At 51.2% G+C, this 21,512-nt stretch overlaps 10 protein-coding genes across 10 annotated transcripts; 5 read left to right on the forward strand and 5 right to left on the reverse strand.

Annotated features, from left to right (window-relative positions):
* Nucleotides 1–432: 432 nt before the first annotated feature.
* N7532_000570 (uncharacterized protein) lies at nucleotides 433–1,866 on the forward strand (the record flags this gene model as incomplete). Its single annotated transcript, XM_056613074.1, has 2 exons — nucleotides 433–999; nucleotides 1,066–1,866. 2 exons carry the CDS (start codon nucleotides 433–435, stop codon nucleotides 1,864–1,866), a joined length of 1,368 nt encoding a protein of 455 aa, XP_056480298.1.
* A 1,389-nt stretch (nucleotides 1,867–3,255) lies between these two features.
* Nucleotides 3,256–3,787, forward strand: N7532_000571 (uncharacterized protein; the record flags this gene model as incomplete). Its single annotated transcript, XM_056613075.1, has 2 exons — nucleotides 3,256–3,579; nucleotides 3,668–3,787. The coding sequence occupies 2 exons, from the start codon at nucleotides 3,256–3,258 to the stop codon at nucleotides 3,785–3,787; spliced, it is 444 nt and encodes a 147-aa protein (XP_056480299.1).
* Nucleotides 3,788–4,066: 279 nt separating this feature from the next.
* On the reverse strand, nucleotides 4,067–5,963 carry N7532_000572 (tyrosyl-DNA phosphodiesterase 1; the record flags this gene model as incomplete). Its single annotated transcript, XM_056613076.1, has 4 exons — nucleotides 4,067–4,801; nucleotides 4,849–5,263; nucleotides 5,317–5,429; nucleotides 5,481–5,963. The coding sequence occupies 4 exons, from the start codon at nucleotides 5,961–5,963 to the stop codon at nucleotides 4,067–4,069; spliced, it is 1,746 nt and encodes a 581-aa protein (XP_056480300.1).
* A 483-nt stretch (nucleotides 5,964–6,446) lies between these two features.
* alg10 (dolichyl-P-Glc:Glc(2)Man(9)GlcNAc(2)-PP-dolichol alpha-1,2- glucosyltransferase) lies at nucleotides 6,447–8,398 on the reverse strand (the record flags this gene model as incomplete). Its single annotated transcript, XM_056613077.1, has 2 exons — nucleotides 6,447–7,585; nucleotides 7,645–8,398. The coding sequence occupies 2 exons, from the start codon at nucleotides 8,396–8,398 to the stop codon at nucleotides 6,447–6,449; spliced, it is 1,893 nt and encodes a 630-aa protein (XP_056480301.1).
* A 266-nt stretch (nucleotides 8,399–8,664) lies between these two features.
* Nucleotides 8,665–9,609, forward strand: psf2 (DNA replication protein PSF2; the record flags this gene model as incomplete). The annotated part of the gene is made up of 4 exons (XM_056613078.1): nucleotides 8,665–8,778; nucleotides 8,833–8,863; nucleotides 8,902–9,418; nucleotides 9,492–9,609. 4 exons carry the CDS (start codon nucleotides 8,665–8,667, stop codon nucleotides 9,607–9,609), a joined length of 780 nt encoding a protein of 259 aa, XP_056480302.1.
* Nucleotides 9,610–9,995: 386 nt separating this feature from the next.
* On the reverse strand, nucleotides 9,996–10,697 carry N7532_000575 (CUE domain-containing protein; the record flags this gene model as incomplete). The annotated part of the gene is made up of 2 exons (XM_056613079.1): nucleotides 9,996–10,286; nucleotides 10,425–10,697. 2 exons carry the CDS (start codon nucleotides 10,695–10,697, stop codon nucleotides 9,996–9,998), a joined length of 564 nt encoding a protein of 187 aa, XP_056480303.1.
* An 862-nt stretch (nucleotides 10,698–11,559) lies between these two features.
* On the reverse strand, nucleotides 11,560–15,400 carry N7532_000576 (condensin subunit SMC2; the record flags this gene model as incomplete). Its single annotated transcript, XM_056613080.1, has 7 exons — nucleotides 11,560–11,824; nucleotides 11,884–12,557; nucleotides 12,611–12,985; nucleotides 13,038–13,195; nucleotides 13,243–15,194; nucleotides 15,274–15,314; nucleotides 15,374–15,400. The coding sequence occupies 7 exons, from the start codon at nucleotides 15,398–15,400 to the stop codon at nucleotides 11,560–11,562; spliced, it is 3,492 nt and encodes a 1,163-aa protein (XP_056480304.1).
* Nucleotides 15,401–16,151: 751 nt separating this feature from the next.
* Nucleotides 16,152–17,226, forward strand: gtmA (gliotoxin thiomethyltransferase; the record flags this gene model as incomplete). Its single annotated transcript, XM_056613081.1, has 4 exons — nucleotides 16,152–16,542; nucleotides 16,604–16,642; nucleotides 16,701–16,757; nucleotides 16,835–17,226. The coding sequence occupies 4 exons, from the start codon at nucleotides 16,152–16,154 to the stop codon at nucleotides 17,224–17,226; spliced, it is 879 nt and encodes a 292-aa protein (XP_056480305.1).
* Nucleotides 17,227–17,554: 328 nt separating this feature from the next.
* On the reverse strand, nucleotides 17,555–19,773 carry N7532_000578 (NOT2/NOT3/NOT5 family protein; the record flags this gene model as incomplete). The annotated part of the gene is made up of 5 exons (XM_056613082.1): nucleotides 17,555–17,653; nucleotides 17,718–18,538; nucleotides 18,611–19,023; nucleotides 19,101–19,470; nucleotides 19,761–19,773. 5 exons carry the CDS (start codon nucleotides 19,771–19,773, stop codon nucleotides 17,555–17,557), a joined length of 1,716 nt encoding a protein of 571 aa, XP_056480306.1.
* A 487-nt stretch (nucleotides 19,774–20,260) lies between these two features.
* Nucleotides 20,261–21,214, forward strand: mrpl4 (mitochondrial 54S ribosomal protein uL29m; the record flags this gene model as incomplete). The annotated part of the gene is made up of 3 exons (XM_056613083.1): nucleotides 20,261–20,624; nucleotides 20,696–20,862; nucleotides 21,044–21,214. 3 exons carry the CDS (start codon nucleotides 20,261–20,263, stop codon nucleotides 21,212–21,214), a joined length of 702 nt encoding a protein of 233 aa, XP_056480307.1.
* Nucleotides 21,215–21,512: the final 298 nt, after the last annotated feature.

A 21,512-nucleotide genomic window follows, 5' to 3' on the forward strand; every position in this document is an offset into this window, starting at 1 on the left:
TATTCCCACTTCTGCACGTTGAATGGATAGGAATCATAGCGCTGGTGGGCTTGCGTCGTATCGGTAAACCTCGGTGCCTGTCGATCTTCGCAAATTATGCTTACCTTTTCACGTCCATGGCTGTTAACTGGATCAGAGCAGCCAATCATATAGGCTGTATTTCCAGATGTATCCAACCTTATTGGACAACAACTGAGCGATCCGACACATGCTCCGGAGAAATTCTGGACCTGTGACCTACCCCTGCATTGACGCTGGATAGTCTAGAAAGTCACAATAGCATGCGCAGAACTAACAGCCCTACCAAAGCTCGGAAGTGCAGAGAATGATCCCCGCGGTAGATATAAGACCGGGAAGCTCCTTCCAAAGTGAGGTCTCACCTCTGCACTTCAGTTGCCGATATAATTCATTCGAACCCAACAGGTGTCGGTCATGCACGCCAGCTTTCTCCTTGTGTTCATTGTATCCGCGATCGCAGCCTCTGCTGCGCCGGCCAAAGTCTCCCACGTCGCGCACTCGTCAAGCTCCATCAAGAACTTGAAGAGAAATATCAAGAATGTTGTCGTTCTGGAGATGGAGAACCGCTCCCTGGATAACTTACTGGGCGGCCAGACGATTGAGGGTCTCGAGAATCCCATCAATAACGGCCCCTTCTGCAATCCTTACAATTTGACCGACCCCTCACAAGGCATGGTCTGTAGCAGTGCCAAGGACATTGATTCTATTCTAGACGATCCCGATCATACGGTAACGGGTAACAATATCGAGTTTTATGGCGCCTTTACCCCCGATAATGCCGATATCGCTAGCGGCAAACTGACGCCGGCACAGAAGGGCTTCGTGTATGAGCAGCTGCGTCAATATGATGGAGGCGATACGAACAAGACAAGACTGGCAAAAGAGGTCCTCAACTATTATACCGAGGATCAGGTACCAGTCTTGACGAGCCTGGTGCAGAATTATGTCACATTCAACCATTGGCACTCAGATCTCCCTGGCGTAAGTCATCGCATAATCCGGGTCCTCAACCATAGCAGGCTCGTCGATATTAAACGGTCGTCATAGCCCACTGCCCCAAACCGCGCGTTCGTCCTTTCTGGAACTTCAGCTGGCCACGGAACCAATGACGAAGACTTTGACGCTGGCACGCATGGCCTCACCCAGCGCAGTATCTTTCAACAGCTTTCCGAAACCAACCACACCTGGAAAAATTATTACACCGACCCAGCCGAACAAATGGTTGACGCCTGGTTCTTCGACTGGACTTTTACCAGCGGCAACGAACAGCTAGCTGTACCTCTTCATGAGTTCTACGCCGACGCCGCAGCTGGCACACTGCCTGATTTCAGCTTCATCGAACCATCCTGCTGTGGCCAGGGCACAACCTCAATGCACCCGACGGGCCTGATCTCCGATGGCGAATCTCTCATCAAAGACGTTTACTCCGCGCTCCGCGCTAGTCCCCATTGGAACCAGACTCTCTTTATTCTGACCTTTGACGAAACGGGCGGCTTCCATGACCACGTCCCGCCGCCTTTAGCGCCGCGACCGGATGGCCTTACCTACACCGAGGTAGCCCCGAACGGCGAAAATTATACGTTTTTCTTTGATCGACTAGGTGGCCGTGTCCCGACGCTCCTCATTTCACCGTGGGTGGCTAAGGGTGTAGTTGAGCAGAAGGGTACAAATTCTGATGGAGAGATGGTTTCGTACTCCGCTTCTTCGCTGCTCAGGACATTGGGGTATCTCTGGGACTTTGAACCATTTACACCACGCGTAAGTGGCTCTGCTTCGTTTGATCATTTGATTCGGAGCTCAAAACGGGAGGATACGCCTGTTTCGCTGCCAGTGCCGAAACACTTTTAAGGGGATGTTCAACGCAGAACTTACTCAGAAGCAAATCGAGAAATCCCGTCGATTACACAAGTACATACATGATCTTGTACGGTCCCACTCCAAGTATCGCGGAATGATCACCCATCGCTGCGAACCGCCTAGTAGCTCGGCCTATTACGCCTATTTACGCACAAGATCTCTTGCGACCTAAGAGTGATTGGTGCCCAGAAAAGATGCCGACGGACGCGTTGCGCAAATATAAATGACTATCACCAAACGTTCTTAGTCTGCCGAAATCGGAGTCCGTGTCAGTGGCGCCGAGGTTCCATGAGCAAAATTCTGGAATAACCAACAGAGTAGTTGCTAGAGCAATTGAAGGGAGCTGTGGTTTTTGTCGTATCGTCCATCATTCGTGACTAATCTCCTGGCATCATGAAGGAGGCAGAAACCGCTATCCCTTGCCTGGCAACAACAAATACTTCATTCCACAAGCAATAAGCTGACCAACATAGTACCACAGCGCCCACGAAGTTGCCTATCCTGCAGCCAACCCGTCCTCTCTCTGTGTGGGTGATTCTGATTTGAGTAGCATCAGTCTGTATACTAAAACAGACATTTCATCTATTTGTGACTATGAGAGACGGTGGGGCGCTGGAGGAGGGCGATTGAGCAGTAGCTATGCCCTAGTATAGGACAAGTTGTTTCGCAGTGTGCTGTTAAGGTCCCAAACAAGAAGCACTCGTAGTTCTTGCAACATCACAGATACTAGTATCTGCCCAGATTGCTTCCAGACTGCCCGTAAGCGCCAAAAAAAGGGTATCCAAGGCAGACACAATAAATCATAACATCACATCTTCTAGTCGAGGGGGCAGAGATACCCAAGCCTGCGACTAAACTATATTGCTGGGAATTATACGCAAATCACGTGAATTTGGGTAAACTCCGGGGTCCCTAGGACTGAGGAAAAGGAAACTCTTTTCTCTTCTCCCTCCTCCACATGAAGACGACTTAATATGTGATACGAAAATTATATGAGCAAGGACAGCTGATTTGCGGGTTTTTGAACATGTTGATAACTCTTTCGACTACACTTGTCCCCTCATTTTTCAAAATTTGATTCAAGGCATAGCGAGCGACAGGTCGAGTATGAATATCTAAGATCGCCGACTATCCTCGTCCTCGTACACTCGTACATTGTATGCATTTTCCAAGGTTATGCTGAAAGTTGCATGATGCTACTGTAAGAGGCCCACTCTGCTGCCCGAAACCGCCGGGGCTCAACCGTCAACTGGCGGGCAGCGAGTCAGCAGAACCCCACCAAGCCCCTCAACCATCCGCGTCGCTCCCTCTCAACAAACCATCCTCACCTCCGAAAACACACACAACCCAGACCAAAACACCACCGAAGCTTCACCCACCATGGCGGACCTGACCACCTTCGTCACCGCCCTCGAGGCCGCCCAGAACGGCGCCAAATACAACCCCGACATCCAGGCCGCCGCCAAGAAGGTCAATACCGATGATTTCAAGAAGGCCTACGCTGCCGCCGAGGCTATGGGCGCGAAGGATACCATCAGCGATGAGGCCCAGAGCACCGCTCTTGTGAACGCCTTTGAGTTTGCCGCTCTGCTGGTCAAGGAGCTCGAGGCTGCGCCTACCAACGATGAGAAGCTCGACCTCTATGCGCACTTCAAGATTGGCAAGCGCGAGGAGGTTCCCAAGCCTGGAATGTTCGACATGGTTGTATGTGACTACATTGCACCCTCCCCCTCCTCTTTTTGGATGCTCTGAGACAATCCCCTTTTGCTAATGTGTTCGCTGTGTTCTATAGAAGAAAGCCATGTTCAACCACTGGTCGAAGTACAAGGACGAGCTGGACGCCCAGAAGGCTCAGGCTACCTACGTCAAGCTGGTCGTCGGCCTGATTGCGAAGTATGGCCTGCGCGATTAAATAATTTCGAATGGATATTTAAGTCCGGCTTTGACCGAGACCCGAAACCTCATAACCTACGGGATTCAGCTTCACACTAAATACGTTTCGGTAGTCTAGCATGGACGAATTACCTTTGCAATATTGAAATGAAATGAATGACGCATCCACGAATAAGTTGTCTTCTACGAACTCTGCGACCTTGATATTGTATATCGCCGAAGCCGGCAGTAACGCTTGCTGTGTTTGCCTTGTCTCTTGGCAAAGTCCGATGTGACCCGAGAGACATCCGAATATGCCTCACACTATCCAGCTCTGTCCGAGCCAGTCGGGGAGATGATGCGGTGCAGTTGCACACCATGGTTCGTCGGATGCACGGTACGGCGTCAGAGGCAGATCGTAGGGCATGCGGAAGCCGACCACGGTATCGGCTAGATTTTTCGTAGGAGAGAGGGGTAGATCTTGTTTGAAACAAGGTACCATCACGGCGGATTGCCTTTCCGCCTCAGAGGTGCTGCTTTGGGCAACAGTGTCATCGGCAAAAAGATCAGGCCACACAACAACTCCAATCTCAAAGCTCGAGATCCTAACTTCATCATTCGCATTAGTGGCTGCACCCCATGCTTGCGTAGATAAATTTGCGGATGTGATCATTGCCCAGTCAATGGTGTCCATGGTTTCTGCGTCCGAGAATCGAATGTAAGTTTTGATATGAGGTGCGGCGCGGCCACGTCCAGCCTCTTGCTTGAAGGGCTTGTCCTCGGAAAGATCTATCAAGTTTGAATTGGAGTGGTCGCCACCAGCCCACTGACAGAGATAGGGGCGCATGTACTGCAGCTGTTTTTGCTGGGGTGCGCTTTGGGTTTTCATGTGGATTGAACCCCCGGAGGCGTACCCATTGAGAGAACGGCGGATCTCTTCTGTCGTTGGGAAAATAATAGAGTATCGAGGAGTTGCCTTCGTTGGGGCAAGGGCTTTGAAGAAAACGTCCTTTAGCCATTTGTCTGTCTGGCCAAGGGAGGCCACGGAGGAGATCTGTCGATGTTAGTTTGTGAGCAGGACCAGGAGCGAGACAGATGTACCTGTGTGACAATATGAGGCTTTGTAGACTGGCTTTTCCCATACTTTATTTGCTGAAGTATGGGAACGCGCCCCATAAGGTCTTTCAGGGCTGGCCAGCCCCAGATTGTGGATTTCTCTGAATCCAAACTGCTGAACCGCTGTTTCGAGGGAACACTTGCCACCAGGGCTGCACGAATAGTTCCGAAGTCATAATTTTCTAGTTGCTGGACCAGTGGGCCAGTTTTCTTCGGCCCGTATGCTTTCAGATATGCGAGTATATCTCTTTTGAAACGCGCACCGCTGCCAATACTCGAGTTTTTCTGTGGCGTGGCTGGAGCCCCTGGCTTCTTCAGGGGGAGTAACGGAGAGCGCCATGCCGCCTGGGTCATATGTGCCCAGTCCCCCGGAATCATATTCGCGGTATGAATGACAATTCTAACAGTATCAATCAGTGGTAACGCCAATGCCTGAGAAGACAATGTACATACTGAGCTAAATCATCATGCCGGAGGAGAATCATCATCTTCGAATGATGTGTTCCAAATCTTTCCGGCATATAAGCTATCACAGGCTCAACATTGGAATAACGAGAGCACGCCTCCTGCTCCCATGTCAGCTTCCAACGAGGACAGTCCAGATGGGGGATGCTTACATCGACTCGAATTCGATTAGGAGCCTCCTTTTCCCAAGAGCCATGGACGACTCGGACCTTGACTAGGTTTCGTACATCCTCATCGAACTGATGCATCAGGAAATCCACATCAAAAAGGTAATTGAACTGCCAACACTCGCGAATCATTGGGTCTCCAAGGATATCCCGAAGCCGAACAGCATCAACATTGCAACCTTCAGAGTCATGGAAGTCTCTGATATGTGTGAGCTGGATAGGAGAGGGAACCAGACGGGGTGATCTCGTAGACTCCCCAGTTTTAGTGTTATTCGGAGTTTCCGATTGACAACTAGCAAGTTCAGGGCACGCATCTGGCCCTTGGGACGGTTGAGATCGCGTCCGAGGTGGTGGAGAGATGGACGTATCGAGCGATTTCAAGGGCGTATAGATCTTGCTCGGCCGGCCCCTGGTATCCTCATCCGCCGAATCTGGTGAGGCCCGTGCCCTTTTAGGTGGCCGTTCCATCGAGGAAAAACTTAGATCGCGACCGCAAGCGTAAGTCAGACAAGACGGGAAGAAAGGGCGCGTGAGACGGAGTGATCTGACACTGGCCCCTAGCGGACTAAAATTGGCCCGAGGGAGTTGCTGAGAGTGTATTTGCCAGGATCAAGCTATGTGTGAGACCATCGGAGGTTTGAGGCGCTGGAAGGGGTCATTTGTTTTTGAGGTTTGTGATCATCGGATTGAGGTGAAGTACGAAGTGCGAAGGGCAGGTGGGTAGGGTGAAGTTGGACAAATTCCCGAAGCTGGTGAAAGTATATTCCAGCAACCACCGCCCGCAGTTTGACCCGGTCTGCCAGCTCCAACCACTACAAATCATCACTTTTATAATGAGAAAACCAGATTAAGCACTTATTGATATAAAAATATGCTTTTTGATTTACAAATACAACTAATCTAATGTACAGAACGGGTTTGGTCCCCCGCAAAAGTGATTATACTATAGAATCACCACATGAACCGCTGGGTCTTGCCGGGTTCCTGAGGCCACTCGAAGCCCTTGTGAAGGAAGACATAGCCTGTCACGACATTAATGGTGATGAACCACACAGTCTCCAGGAACTTGGGGAGATTAGTGATGACATCTGAGCGGACTTTCTCGCTCTCTTCCTCCGGCCGCTTCTTGCGGAACATGGCCATTGTAGGGGAGGGAGGTAGGTGCAGACGCCACATCACCCAAGGGATAATGAAGTATCGCGGCTCAACAAGAGGAGCCGTAACAAGAGACAGGGCGGTAGCAGCGATCCATACAAGAGCAAAGCTGACTCGCGAGCCGCTAGACTGTTCAAGTTGGCGCTGGACGAGATGCTCCTGGATTGTGGCAATCGCCTCTGGAGAGTTCGGATCGGGCTGGGGCTGCTTGCTTTTCTTTGTTATGGCGTCCTTCTTGGTTGCATCCTTCTTGGATGAAGCCTTGTTCTCCTTCGCTTTAGCTCGGCGCTCTTTGCGATTGCCCTGAGGCTCCCCAGGGGTGGCGGGCTGGGCGACGGGTTGGGCCGCAGGCGCTCCCCGAGACGAGGAGGGAGGAACACGCAAGAGTTGCGGTGGTGCTTTGATGATGGAGAAGCCAAAGGCTGAGATGACGGCCCACCCACAGAGAAAGTACACTACGACTGCGGCATACTTTACTGCAGGGTGTACTCCGAGCAGAAGCCGGAACACATAGAAGACATAGTGTCGGTTATCAGCCAAAGTGAACGGGTGCACGATGGTGTTGAAGTGAACAACAGCAAGCATAATGGGCAACACGATCAACACAGCCAGTAGTCCTGGCAGCCCCTTTTGCTTCTCTTGAAACCCGTAATCCAAGTACTTCGGCAGGATGGTTTTCGGGAGTGCAACGTTCAGCACGGGAATGATCAGCAGAGGCCACGAGAAGAAGAAGAAATAAGGCCAGATGTAGAGCATCTGAGCTAGGTGTACTCCCGCAGTATGGAACTCCTTGTGCCCCAGGACGACACCTTCATTCCACATCACAAATCCACCGAATGCTCCTAGGATAAAGATATGGGGGATGATCGAGGCCACGATGGAAAAAGGGCTCCGGAGACTCGCGCACGCAAAGGAGATAGCAGTTTTGAAGTAATCTGATATGCATCTTGTTGGTCATCTTGCACTTTGAAACCTTTTAACAATAGTAACTTACCTTCCAATGAAGCTGTGGCAACGAAGGGGTCGTATATTTCGTTACCAAAGCCCCCTTTGGCAATTGACCAGATATCAGTCGACCGGGTTGCCTTGCGAGATGAACGAACTGTTCGGACAAGCTGCATTCCACCCAAGAACACCGCCACCCAAAAGATATTTGTCTGCCGACAACCCAGTGCCGCCAAAGCAAACACCAGAAAGCCCAACGCATAAACTGGACCATATTTTCCTCCATTGACCCGCTTGAGGTCCCAGTTATAGGCCTCAACCACGGCCAACAAAGCAAGAATATCGGTGTAGTAGAGCCCGGAGAAGAAGAACAGCGGCGGGAACAGGCAGATGTTCAAGACCGTGTGACTGAGCCATGCACCCATGGGCCGAGTATTCTGCACTCTCTGAATGGTATCCAGGAGAGTTTGAAGACGCCAGGGAAGGCAGACTGAAGTCGCAGCGACATTGGTCGTTCGTAGAGCAGCGGCGTCGAGCTGTTTCGGAGAACCGCGGAGAGCGAGCATGACGGCGCAGAGGATATAGGACCAGATATACAGACCCGGCGGGGTCGTAATTTTCGGATCCCAGTGCGTCCAATTGTGCGCCCAGTATGCCTGCGCCTGGGGAACATGGAAGACTTCATCGAGATACGGCTCGGGCACCTTAGTATTGACCTGTGTTCTCCAGACGGGAATCAGAACGAGGGCGAACGGAACGGCGTAGCGCGCCGCCCGGCTGAGATTCGATTCGCGAAAGCTCATTGTGCCCCAGGTTCTCCCAAGGAACGAGAAATCACAAAGTGTGATTCGCGAGAAAAGTGGTGAGCCGGCGAGGGAACAGATGGTGAAGCTCGGAGGGAAAGCTATAAATGGGTGCAAACACCACAAACACCGCCTTTGGCAGTTATCGACACGCGATTCGTGACGCGGGCGCATCAATTTGAGATCAGACGGCCAGGAGGCTTCCACGATGTCAGCATAACGCTTAGCTGGAACTCTGTCCCTTTATTTCACATATCCAATCCCCAATGGCATTTCCTCTTCCGCGGGGCATTACGCCCTCGGAGATCGCCTTTCTCGCGGAGATGGAGATGGTGACCGTGGTGCCTCGCCAGCGCCTAGAAGGGCTAGAGCTACTTGGAGTATGTTTCCCAACTGATATCTTTCAAGTGACTACGAATTGACCTACTCCCAAGGGCCCGGTTGAGCCTCTCGTTCCACCACGACGTGCGATTCTGCCACTCTGGCTCGCACTACTTCTCAAGCGTCAACGCCGCGCGAATATTATCCCCCCGCATGGCTGCACCCAGATCCTCTGAGCCTCATCCTCGAAGTGGAATCCCAGCATCAGGACTACAAAAACGCTTTCTCCCCTCCTCTACCACTTCCCGGACAACCAAGTATTCGAGACAACGGGCTTGCGCCGAAAGCCCGACCTCAATATACACCGGATGGAGATAGATACTTTCCCTCGCCACCATTTTTGCCTCAAAATACTGCACAGATGACTATTTCGTCCCGAGATCCCCCCGCATTACCTTTCCATTGGGTCGAGATTGGAAACATGCTGCTCGAAGCGGCAAGTGATGATCTGGTTGAGGCAGATCAGGTTCGACGATTATTGAAAGACCTGCGTGAAATCCGCCTGTCTAAGATGAGAGCCGGTGTCGATGCCCTTGATGCAGCGGCAGTTGGTGGTGGAGGAGTAGCGTTGACAGGCGTCGGAGCAATGGAAGTGGGCGAAGAGCGAGGGTTCTTGTCTGGAGTAGTAGACAACCTCCGGTATGTGGCATTGATCTACCGCTGCAATACGCAAAGCAGTTCTAGCGCGTGTCGATTACTGACTTGGTTCTAGGAAAATCGGTGCCTCGAAAGAACAAGCTCGACGCGAACAAATGGCAGAGCAGCGAGCTAATGGTGGATACAATGGCACACAAGATGAAGAAGAAGAAGAGGACTATATGGAGTTCTAGTCGGTCTTGTAGCCGGAGGAAAGCTACTTTTATTGCATCAGGTTTCATTCAATTTTTGGCGTTTAAAAGGTGCATGTGTGACGCAGACACATGTCTCCCTACCCTCGAACGAATTCATGTACATAGACGCATATACCCAATTTTCCCTCATGATAAAGAACTGTGATGAAAGCGATTTCATTTCATTCCATTTTAACTAACACCGTACCCCATGCGAGAAGCGCTCTAATAAAAACCAAACAGAAGTGGGAAAATGGCGCCGCGAAGACGAGGAGTAGGAGAGGTCTGAAACTTGCTGGTCCTGAATTTGTTGTAGACACAATCGTTGAACAAAAGACGCTTGAAGTTACTATGAGCCCATAAATGAAATCCCGCTCATTGGGACCTTAGTTCTCGTGGTTCTTCTGCTCCATCTTTCGACGAGCAGCGAGAATCATATCATCACGTCGCTTCTGCAGAAGACGCTGTCGCTCTTCTTTGTTCTGGGACCACGAACTTGCAGAAGAAGTAGTCGCCGCCGATGCGTCTGCGCCGTTCTCGCTGGCGATCTTCGAGCTGAGGTTGTACCGAGTAATCAAGTCTTGTCCATCGACCTTGGGGGCGGCGGCTGACGTAGCCTGGGTAGCCATGGTAGTTGGGGAGCGAATTGCGATCTGAGGTTGGAAAGACGGAGGTGGCTATACATGCTCAGTCAGTATTCGGCTTAGGACAGCCTGCGGTGTCCTGACAAAGGACGGAAAGACGTGCTCGGGTCTTGCGATGCCGAGAAACCGCAAGACAGTATCGCAGCGCGCGGCATGCTTGGTGTGACGTACCGTTTCGAGACCCTGGCCATTTAGGATTCTTTCAGTCGTCGCAGCGGCACTACCTCCATTGCGCTGTAGATCCCACATGATTTCGCGAGTGTTCAGCTGAGGGAACATCTGGGCGATCTGCTCCACCTGAGCTGGGTCAACGGCATTGCCACGTCCGCGGGGCCGACCAGCGGGAGCATCGTTGCGATTGAAAAACCATCGGATAAAGAAGAATGACACGACCGCGAATGTCAAGAGCGAGGGTATGTTCACGGAGGGCTCATCGTCGGCCATCGTGCCTTGGCCGACGGGGGCGCGACGATCGACTTGGGTGGGAGATGTTTAGACTCAGGGTCCGGATCGCGGGGGCGGAACGGCTCCGGCTCAGGTAGGAGGTCGTGTGCAATAACGCACTGATTGAGATTTAGAATGATGCGACTGCGTCAGAGGGTGGCTTCAGATCGCGCGGCGGTTGTTGGCGCCAGGTGTGGCGGCGTTGACGGAGTTGCGGGTCGGGGAGACCGTTGCACGTGCCGAGACAACTTTGATGGCGCTGATGCCTGCCGCTGCGAGTGAGGTGGTCGAGTCAAAGAATTAGAAAAAAAAAAACAATAATGCCGAGGGCGGATATAGTATATCGTCTCAGTCGTCTCAGCCAAGTTTCGGCTCACTTTTGATCTGATTCTGGGAAGAAGGCAACACCGGGTCTTTCCCGATTGTCGCTGGAGATGTCAATACTTTATTAGGCACTACTACCATGAGGCTCTACATCAAAATACTGTCGATGGCACACACCCGCTAGTAGAATAAGCCGTGAGCTACACAAAGAGGAAGACACGCCGTGGCTTCGTTCGAGTAAGATGTGAAAATCAAAGGTAAAACATGATTTACACGAATTTCAAAATTTCTGCACGGAGAATAAGCTGGGCGTGTGCAATACCAAAACAAAACACTCATCATACATAGATCATGAACCAATATCCCTTCCCACGCCCAAGAAGTCAAACTCGACACCGGGAACTCCAGCCGTCACTAATGGACAGAAAAGAACAAATGCATCACACGGGGCTAAAAACCAAGAGAGCAAAGGCAGAAAAACCAGACAGTTAACCTCACCAACGTGGCTTCGTCATACTACCGTAGGAACTAGCAGTACTTATTTCATGTCGGCAGGGGTCAGCGCCTGGACAATACTGGTTCCCTCGCTGAAGCGGGTGCGGAAGATACGGTTGGCGTTCTGGAACATGCCATCCTTGAGGGAGACGACGATGAATTGGGACCCCTTGAAACGGGTCTTGATCAGGCGACCAATGTTCTGGGTATGAGACAGATCCAGCGCGGCGTCGACCTCGTCGAGAATGTACATGGGAGCTGGCTTGAATTGCAAGAGGGCCATGATCAGAGACAAAGCAATGAGTGATCTACAATCCAAACAGTTAGTAACATCGTCAAGGGGAAACTATTTCAAGGAAAAACATACCGTTGTCCGCCACTCAACTCCGTCAGACTCTGCTTCCACACCTTACCCAAAGAGACCTTGACTTCCAAGCCGTCCGTGATATCTTTGCCTTCTGGGGGATCCAGCTTGGCGAAACTGCCCGGCAGGAGTTCCGCGAAGATTTGACCGAAGTCAGCATTGACCTTAACCCAGGTTTTGTGGAGTGCCTCCTTTTTGTATTCATTCAAGTTGATGATGGTTTCTTCGATCTTGCGCTTATCGCGAATGACCGTCTTCATCATGTTCTTCAAGGCGGCTTCCTTTTTCTCGACACTATCGATCATATTCATGACCTTGGGGTTGATCTTTTTCTTCATGCCCTGGAATCGCTCCGTCAAGTTCCGCAGCATTGACTTGCACTCGGCAATATTCTGGTCTTGGAAGTGATAGGGGGTGTTGGGACGACCGAAATGCTCCTTTTCATCCGCGATCCACTCATGCTCTTGCTCCATATGACCAACAGCTTGAGCGGCCGTGTGCTGATCTTTTTGCAGCTTCTCAAGTTGGTGACCAAGCTTCTGCATTTCCAAGGCCTCCTCCGTGATCTGTGATGATTTCGCCTGCATCGTCTTCTCAAGTTCTCGGAGCTCGTCATCAAAACCGGTCAGTTTAGCTCTCTCATCTTCGAGTTGGGCTTGAGCAACATCGTGGGCGTCCTAATACTGTCAACTTCAAATCCATGATATTTTTTGTGTAAGAAAGCACTTACCTTGAGTCGCGTCTGCTCTCGCTTCAGAGCATCGATCTCCTCCACTTGAGCCTTCAGCGTATTTCCTGACTCGGCAAGCTGCTCTTCGGCGGCAGAGAGGTCGCTTCCGACTTGTTCGGAGTCTAGACGCGAGGACTGTAGCTCCTTCTGAAGCTCCTTAACAGAGGCAGAGTTCTTGCTGAGATTCTTCTTAAGAGTATTCAGAGAGTTCTGCAGCTCTGCTAGCTTCTCATCCTTATTGTCGCTAAACTCGCTCATATCTTTCTCGATACGTTTGATGTCCTTGGTTGCCTCTGTCTGACGAGCTTTGGCGTCTGCGATGTCTTTTTTCAATTGCTCGATGTTCGCTCGCATCTCTTCGACGGCAGCGATAATCTGTTTTGACATTAGCAAGTCATATTACCCGCGGTGGACATGGCACACTCACCGATGAAGAAGAGTTGTTGCTGATTTGCTCTTCGGTAAGCTTGATCTCGTGAGTCTTGAGATCCAGCTCCTGCTTAACCGATCGGACAGCATCGAGCTTCTTTTTTCCTTCTTCATTTTCTCCTCCAAAGTAGCAAGCTGGCGCTCCTTGCTTCTCATCTCCTTATTAATCTCGTTGAGTTTCTGCAGAGTAACGAGCACGCCACTGGAGTTGGGAGAGCTTCCACCAGAAAGAGTTCCAGAGGGGTCGTATACGTCGCCGTCGAGGGTGACGCTCTTCATCCGAACGGACGGGTCAAATGTCACCCTCTTGGCCGTATCAGCATCGTGGCAAACGAGTGTGTTTCCAAAGACGTAGTTCATCGCCGCAATCACTTCATCGTCATGGCCGATCAAAGACAAAGCCAGATCAACTTTTCCGGGAGCGATCTTCTGGGCAGCACCGATCTTCTCTGCAGAAGCCTTGAAGGCAGAAATCTTGTTTAGAGGAATAATAGTCACACGCTTTCGCAGTTTGCCGTTTTGGAGCAGCTGAGTACCGGTCTCGGCACTGTCGACAACAACGTTGTACAAACGGCCACCGGCGCAGATCTCCAGGGCGGTCGCAGCAGGGATCTGATCCTTGTTGAGGGTGAAGAGCTGAGCAACCAGGCCCTTAACCTTCGATCGGTCGAAATTCGGGTGGGGATCCGCATAGTTGAAGTCGACGTTCGCAACCTTCCTCCGGAGCCCATCAGCCCTTTGTCGAAGCTCGCGGATATCCCGCTGGAGTCCAGATTGTTCCTGATAGATCTGGTCCTCTTTACCAGGCTCAAAGCCGAGTCGAGCGAGCTCTGATTCCAGTTTCTTGGCTTGTGACTTCAGTCCTTCCAAGTCTTTGAGAAGACCCGAATTTTGTTCTTTGGCCTTCTTCGCACGCGGTTCGTCCTCCTTGATCCGTTTCTCGAAGTTGGTAATCTTGAGTTTCGCTTGTTCTTGTTCGGTAGTAGCGTTGCTGACTCGGTTGCGGGCGTCTTGAAGTTGACCTTGGTATCCGCTCTCTTGTCCTTCCTTCGAAGCAACACCGGTCTGTAAGGTCTGGAGCAGTTCTTCCTTCTGTTCCACCTCCACAGTTTGCGCATCAAGCTCTGCCTTGGCAGAATCATACTGAGCCTGCACCTTGTCATAGATCTCCTTCTTCTCTTTCAGTATCTTCTCAAGATCGTTAACGGTCTTTTGGATGTTCGTGCTTTTCTCCTTTTCCTCATCCATGCTAGTGTTCTTGAGGTCGAACACAGTTGTCAATCGAACCAGCTCGTGTGAGTGAGCCTTGACCTCGTCTTCAAGTCCCTGAAACTTGCCGCCCTTTCGCAACTCCTTGTCACGAGCGGTTCGGACGCGTTTGACATCTTCTTCCAAGTGAGCGATCTCGTTTTTGAGTTTGTCGGCATTTTCCTCCAGCGCCTGGACTTTGTTTCGCTTACTCTCACACTCATCGCCCGCAACTTGTAGTCGTTCACCGCCGCGTACGTAATCGTGGGCGATAACAAGTCGGGTCAAGCGCTCGAGGTCGTTTTGTGTCTGCTGGAAATCGAGGAACGCACGCTTTTCAGAACGAAGTTTCTCAAGCTTAGGCTCAATCTCCTCCTTAAGGAGACCTTCAATCTCACGAAGCTTAAGTTCCTTCTTGCCCATTGTCTTGATAGCCTTCTCCCTTCGATCCTCAAACATCCGCGTGCCGGCCGCTTCTTCGATCATGGACAGAATTTCAACCGCCTTCATGTTCAGAACCTTGGTAATGCGACCCTGCATAATGAGGAAGTTGGGGTTGTTGATGTTCAGCTGAACACTTTGGAATAGGTTCTGCACGGTTTGCTGTTGCGCGCGATGGCCGTTGATGAGGTATTTGCTGGTTCCGCCCAGTACGATCTGTCGCGTCACGGAGATGTTCGCATATTCCTCAAAGCCGATCGGAGATTTCGAGGTATCGCGGTTGTCGAAAACAATTGTAACGCTCGCTTTCGTCACGCCGGCCTGACCGCGCTTGTAGATCAAGTCTTGGAGGTTTTGCGCGCGAACGGTCGTCATGTTCGTGATACCGAGAACGAAGCAGATGGCATCGAGGATATTGGATTTACCGCTACCGTTCAAACCGGTAATCGAGTTAAATGATTCGTCCCTATAGCATTGTATCAGTACAGATTCCTTGCGACAACAGCTCCGTGACACTCGCTGGCGGAGCAAGGAAGCTTGCGCACCATCCCGAAATCACCGTACGCACGGCGTACGATTTAAAACCCTAGGGAAACAATTGTCAGCGCATCCATTTGAGCACGTTGAGAATCGCCGGCGACTCACGTCTATCACAATCTCGGTGATCCGCATGGTTGTCACTGCGAATCGGCTCGCGGGCGGAGTCGACTGGGAGGTCGGGGGATGAAGAGGGGCGCGATTGTTTTGCCGCAGATCAGGTGTTTATGGATTGCCCATTCCGGCCTGGCGGGGCTGAGGTAATCGCGTATCATGTGACCACATCGGTCCCGACGTCAGGAGTCTTGGCGATCGGGCACTTTGTCTCAAATGTCTCCGTGGACTTCCTCCAAGGTATGACAGCTTGTCTTGCTCCAATTAGAGGGTCCCAGAAAATAGGTTCCGAGTCTCATGAAGGTCTTATCATAATCCCCTTTAACTGTACACCAAGAACCAAGATATTTCAGGTAGAACATCATACTATCCATCATACAATCTTCATCGACTAATGATGCTCGACGTCGATATTTCGTAGGGTTGTTTTGAGCATATTTCCAAAAGGTATTCTAGGATAAGACTGTCTATTTCTAAAATTCAGCCCCACCCCCAACCCACATCCATATAGGTAGTATTGTGATTCGTATTAGCCCCCACGGAGACATTCGAATTGTCGGACACTTTTCAATCCTGAGCCCCAGACTTTGATGTTCACAAGTATTATATATGTGAGAGTGAATGGTATATAAGGCCCTACATTCACCCTGAGCAAGCTTCCTATTTCTATGCCTTTATTTCTTAGTTGCCTCAAACCAACCGATATACTTGGAAGCCTCTCTCTCACCCTCTCAAGCAATCAGCTCTACTTCCCCATCGATTTCTACCAACAATGACCCACCAGCAAAATTGGGAAACCATTTTCATGGATAAAAAATTCGTCGACAACTACAAGACCGGTGAACATATTACTGGGGAGTTTGCCCAGTCGCTTCTTGACCAGAGTGGCATTAAGGAAGCCAACGGCAACCCCAAAAAGTCTCTTGTGGTCCTAGACAATGCCTGTGGAAGTGGTGTCGTCTCAAACATTCTAAACCAAGTGCTAGATCATCAGGTATTGGCAAACTGGAAGTTGATATGTGGCGATATATCTCCGGGCATGCTCGAATATACCAGGAATCGGATGGAAAAAGAAAAGTGGCAGAATGCCGAGATCAAGACCGTGGATTCTCAGGATACCAAGCTCCCCACTGAGTATTTTACGCACGTCATTACTGCATTCGGTACGATATATTGCCTGACATTTTTGGGTGAGTCGTGGCTGACCAAGTTTGATTTTATTAGCGTATATGGCACTCCCGAAAGCTACTGCTGCCCTCGATGGTAAGTACTTTTGCTCTCACACAATGGAAATATCAAGATAGGCTGACAGTGTTATTAGACAACGTACGAATCCTGCAACCCGGAGGAACCATCGCCTTCTCGACATGGATAGAACGTGAGTCACAAAATCACGGCCCCTAAGAGGCAGGCAGTGCTCTCATTACGATCAAGCACTGGCTAACTCCAAATCAGCTGGCTGGGTTTCCATTATTCAAAAAGCAGTTGCAACTATTTCAAGTGATCTACCATTCCCCAGCGTGGCAGAGTTTCTCAGCGTCTTGAGTAATGGAGAATGGAATTCAGTTTCCTGGATCGAGTCCCAGCTGAAACAGCGAGGCTTAGTGAATGTCATCGTGAAACAGGAGACCAAGGCTATCGCGTTGAAGGTGCCTGAGTTTATTGAGATGACCATGATGATGTTTCCTATAGTGTCAAAAAATTTCTGGACAGAACAGCAGCGAAAGGAAAATACTGAGCTGGTTCGGCCCGCGCTGGCGAAATACGTGGTGGATCTCTATGGCAAAGAGGGGGAGATACCGATGGAGTGGACTGCCATCCTTTCAACAGCGACCAAGCCCAACTAGAATCGTTGATGACGTCTTTTAGAAGAGTTGGATGCTGAGCATAATATTCTGTTACAAGCCGTGTAATTTAGTTGGTGGTAGTAAGGTACAAGACCAACCAGAATTTACTTTGAGTAGTGTGTCAAGATCATGGAGACCATATGATTTTCAGATCAGTCGTATCATAGCATCTCATACATAAAACCCAGTTATCCTTGGTAAATTGATCGCCGCACCCACACCCCTAAATCGAACAGTACCATTGGCCACCCCTTTAGAAAGAAGTTCAACGCCGTTGCTGATCAACTAAATCAAATTCCACCGCAAAAATTGACGAACAATCCTCGGATCATGAAGCGTGGGTAGGACCGACTGCTTGAGGACGGTTGAAAGCTCGGTTGGGGTCCAGTCGGTTGTCCAGATCCTCATACCGGAGGAGAAACTCTCGCTGTGCATAAGGTCGGTTAGATGAACTCCTCGTATTGTCTCTCGGACTCGATGTCGATACGTACCCGAATCTTTTTCCAGCTAGCGGGATCCCAAAGAAGATACACTCCGCGCTCACTCATTCCACGCTCCACATCCACCGGCCCGGGATAGGTCTCGTCACGAGTCAACCAGCAGCGCTCAAGTTTGTGATACCGCCACTTGCGTCCCATTAACTCCTCGGCGACTAGCTCCTGAATGATATCGCGGGGCATGCTGTAGAATATGTAGAACAGAGTTTCGTCGCTGAATCCAGGGATCCGGGATTGGAGGGGCTGAATATTGGCGACATTGTAACAAGAAGGCAGAGAGAAGTCCTGCTCCAGAGGTACAGCAGACATCGACGAAACAAACGGCGAGGCGAACGAGGTATGTAAGGGTCTGGAGACACCCGAGTTGGTTAGCAGATGTCGCGAGAATGGTGATGAGGTAGGCGCATACTCAGGCTGGTTCAAATCCAAACCCAGGGTCATCAAATCTTGTCCCACTGCGAGGCTGGCCACGTCAGGGCTCTCGCTATGGATCATCCGCAATAGGCCAGCAAGGCCGAACCGATCTAGCTCGCTCATTTGTGCCAGAGGCGGCTGTTCCGCACTCTGAGCTACACCGGATACATCTTGACCTTCATTTGCTTGCTGTTGCCGCTGCTGCAATTGCTGTTGCGGATCGCTGAAGTTGCGTTGACCGGACATGAGGGTGGTGTTCAAGTCCTGCGGTGTAGGTGTGAGTGCGGGGCCTGGATTCGGGTCTGGAGTCGCGACCGCCGATCGACTACTCACCTCCTTCTCCTGTCCCAGCAGTCCATTTGGCCCTTGGTTGACGGGAGAGCGGGATGTACCAATGCCTGCTTGTCAATGTCAGCCATTCGTCCCGATTTTCACTCTGTTCCGCATCTCGCCGGGACGCGACGCTGTCATACCAGAGTTGTATCCTCCAAAGCCTGGAGCCTGGATCAGAGAGCCCCGGCGATCCTGACCTAGCTCAGCGGCCGCGTTTCGACCCAAGGGAGGAAACTCGTCGATATTGCCTGTCTGAGGCTGGCTGCCGGCTCCCAGCTGGCTGCTGATCCCTTGTCCGCCATTCCTGAAGTCGTCCAGTCGGTTGGCGAACTGTGCGCCAGATGGAAACATGTCGTCGTGAGGCTGAGACTGTTGCTGCACACCGTGGGATTGCGTTTGGGAGGCACGAGAAGGGGGCTGTGAGGTCGGTGCGTGTTGTTGTCTCTGAACAGGTGTGTGTTGAGCGGCGCGTTGACTCGCGTTGGCCCAGACTAGCTGGCCGGGGTTCTGGGATTGCGATTGCTGCGGTGCACCTGACAGGGAAGGAAACTCGCTGGAAATGCCGACTCAGTTAGCATTCAAGATTTATTGACTCAACAAGTCCAGAAGGGTAGCATCTAGCCAACAAACTTGGCTAGGAAATAGTCACTTACGAGAGATCCAACGGTGTTGCCGGTTGGGAGCCCCCAAGACTTTGCGCAAAGCTTCCCATTGTCCCCATTGTGCGTTGCTGCGTGTTTTGTAGAGTCGAAGTTCCGCTCACAGGGAGGTTGAAGTTCCAATTGGCTGCGCCACCTAATCATTGACCCCCAATTATTAGCATCCACTTCTATGCGTTTATTGCATACCTTATTGTTCACGGGAACAATTACTTCCGTGCCACACTTACCGTTTTGCAATCGTGCAGAAGAGAATGTCGCGTTTCGAGCTTGAGCTTGCTGTTGCGCGGGGAATCCGGACATGCCTCGTAGCGGCTGCGGGCCTGGTCCTGACAAAATCACTGGGTATTAGCATGATCTCCGCTGTTCCATATGAAAGGGTATGCTTTGGCCAACAGGAATGTTGGAGTGATCCTTGCCAAAATGTCTCGGTCACATATGGGCGAGGTATCTGCAGCGCGGCTACCATTGTAGCATGAACCCCCTTTATCTTCAGAATCTCGGGCACGATCTCTCAGAGTTCGACACCATTCCAGAAGAGTCAAGATAGGCAGGCATACAACAGACGATCTCTTCTGCGACGAGCACAGGCCGGGCAAGAGCACCAAGGGAAATGAAGAAACTGACGCACCTGGTCGATTCATAGTCGGAGACTCAGCGTGGGGGAATTCGTGACGGGATCCGAAAGATCCTCACAAATATCCCGAGTGACAAAGTCCGATCGCGGAGGTAGTCCAGGAGGAAATCGCGGGGTGATGATAGCAGTCCACAAATGCGCTCTTGAGCACTGGATGCGGCGCTGCTCCGCTCGAAAGTGGAGTGAATCGATTGGGCGGCTAAACGCGCGTGTGAGCACGACTCGGAGCTGCACAGGCCCGCGGTTAACTGCCAGAGGATAAAGATGACGGGAAAGTTGAAATAAAAGCCAGGCTCTCTTTCATGTAGTGCGTTGAACGGAAGATTGATCGAGCGACTGCTGGATGTGAACTTTTGAAGTTCCTTCTGGCGGAGCCGGAAATGTAGAAGAGCGGCCCTTGAGTTGCCGCCAGGCGCGCTCATGTGACCTTCCGCTCTGCGACTCCGAAAAAACGAGCAGCGCATCTCCGACTCCCGCACCACCGTTGAGCCACCATGCATCGCACGGTCGTCTCCCGTTTAGCCCGCCAGGGCAGCGTGGCTCTTTCCGAGCTGCCACCTGCTTACCTCGCACCTTCTCTCCACTTCGCGAAGACCTGGACCACCGTGCAGTCCTCGAATTTCTCCACGACTCCCATCGCCGCCGGCCGTGGACGCGACCTGAACCGAACTCGTGGCGTGTCGGCCATCCACCGTACCGGTCCCCGATTCAAGCTGAGCGCCTCGAAGTACCCATTGCCCACCCCTGTTTCACCAGAAGAGATGAAAGAGCGCCCCAAGGATGCCGACCATGGACTCTGGGCTTTCTTCCCTCCGTCGCGCGAGGCATTGAGTGTGCCGGAGTTTGATGCGGACTTTGGTGAGTGAATTAGTTCCAGTATATAACAAATGGGTATCATAAGTAGTATCGTATGCTGACTCCGAGACTAGGTCGCCCTTGGGCCATCCAAGAATTGCGCGAGAAGAGCTGGGACGATCTCCACAAGCTGTGGTGGGTTTGCGTCAAGGAACGCAACCGCATTGCCTCGGGCAACTACGAGCGAATGCGATTGAAGCCGGGTTATGGTGACCACGAGGCCCAAGCACGGGACAAGGCTGTAAGTTTCACTCGATTTCGTTTGCCTCTACGGCTCCGCGATCGTCTGTCTTTCTCTCGGAAAAACCAGTCGTAGCATGAGCTTTTTTGCCCCGTACAACCGGACGTTTGATCCATCCTCGATCAGCCCCTTCCGACTCTACAATTCTATTTGTACCTTTGCTGATGAGAACTCTCCACAGGTTCAAATCACCCAGAAAAGTATCAAGCACGTCCTGCGTGAGCGCTGGTACGCTTGGGAGGACGCCACCCGTCTTTACGAACAAGGAGTGCGTCCTGAGGGCCAGGAATACGGTGCAGATGTTATGGAGGAAGAGATCAAGCCGGAGGAGATCAAGGATACCAAGGCCTGATTGCGTCGAATCGCAGTCGTGGCAAATGAGGACTCATGAACCTCGAATATTGTAGCATATTTTTGTCGGTTTTTCTTCATCGTTGCAGCATGTACATGTAAAATATCATTGACTATCTTTGAAATCGTCGCGGAGTCTCTTGAAATGTCCTTCGCTGGTGTATGAGTGGGACCAGGCACTGATGACCCCTATTCACCCTATCCCCTCCCATTTCAGGGGGTAGAGACTCGCCATTTATACAATTCAGATGGTCATCATCAGGGGCTACCCCATAGAAATTAAAAATAGCCGCCTTGCT

The sequence above is a fragment of the Penicillium argentinense genome, assembly GCF_028826775.1.
Source record: "Penicillium argentinense strain IBT 30761 chromosome Unknown utg000001l_segment0_segment0, whole genome shotgun sequence".
In the NCBI taxonomy this organism is placed as follows: domain Eukaryota; kingdom Fungi; phylum Ascomycota; class Eurotiomycetes; order Eurotiales; family Aspergillaceae; genus Penicillium; species Penicillium argentinense.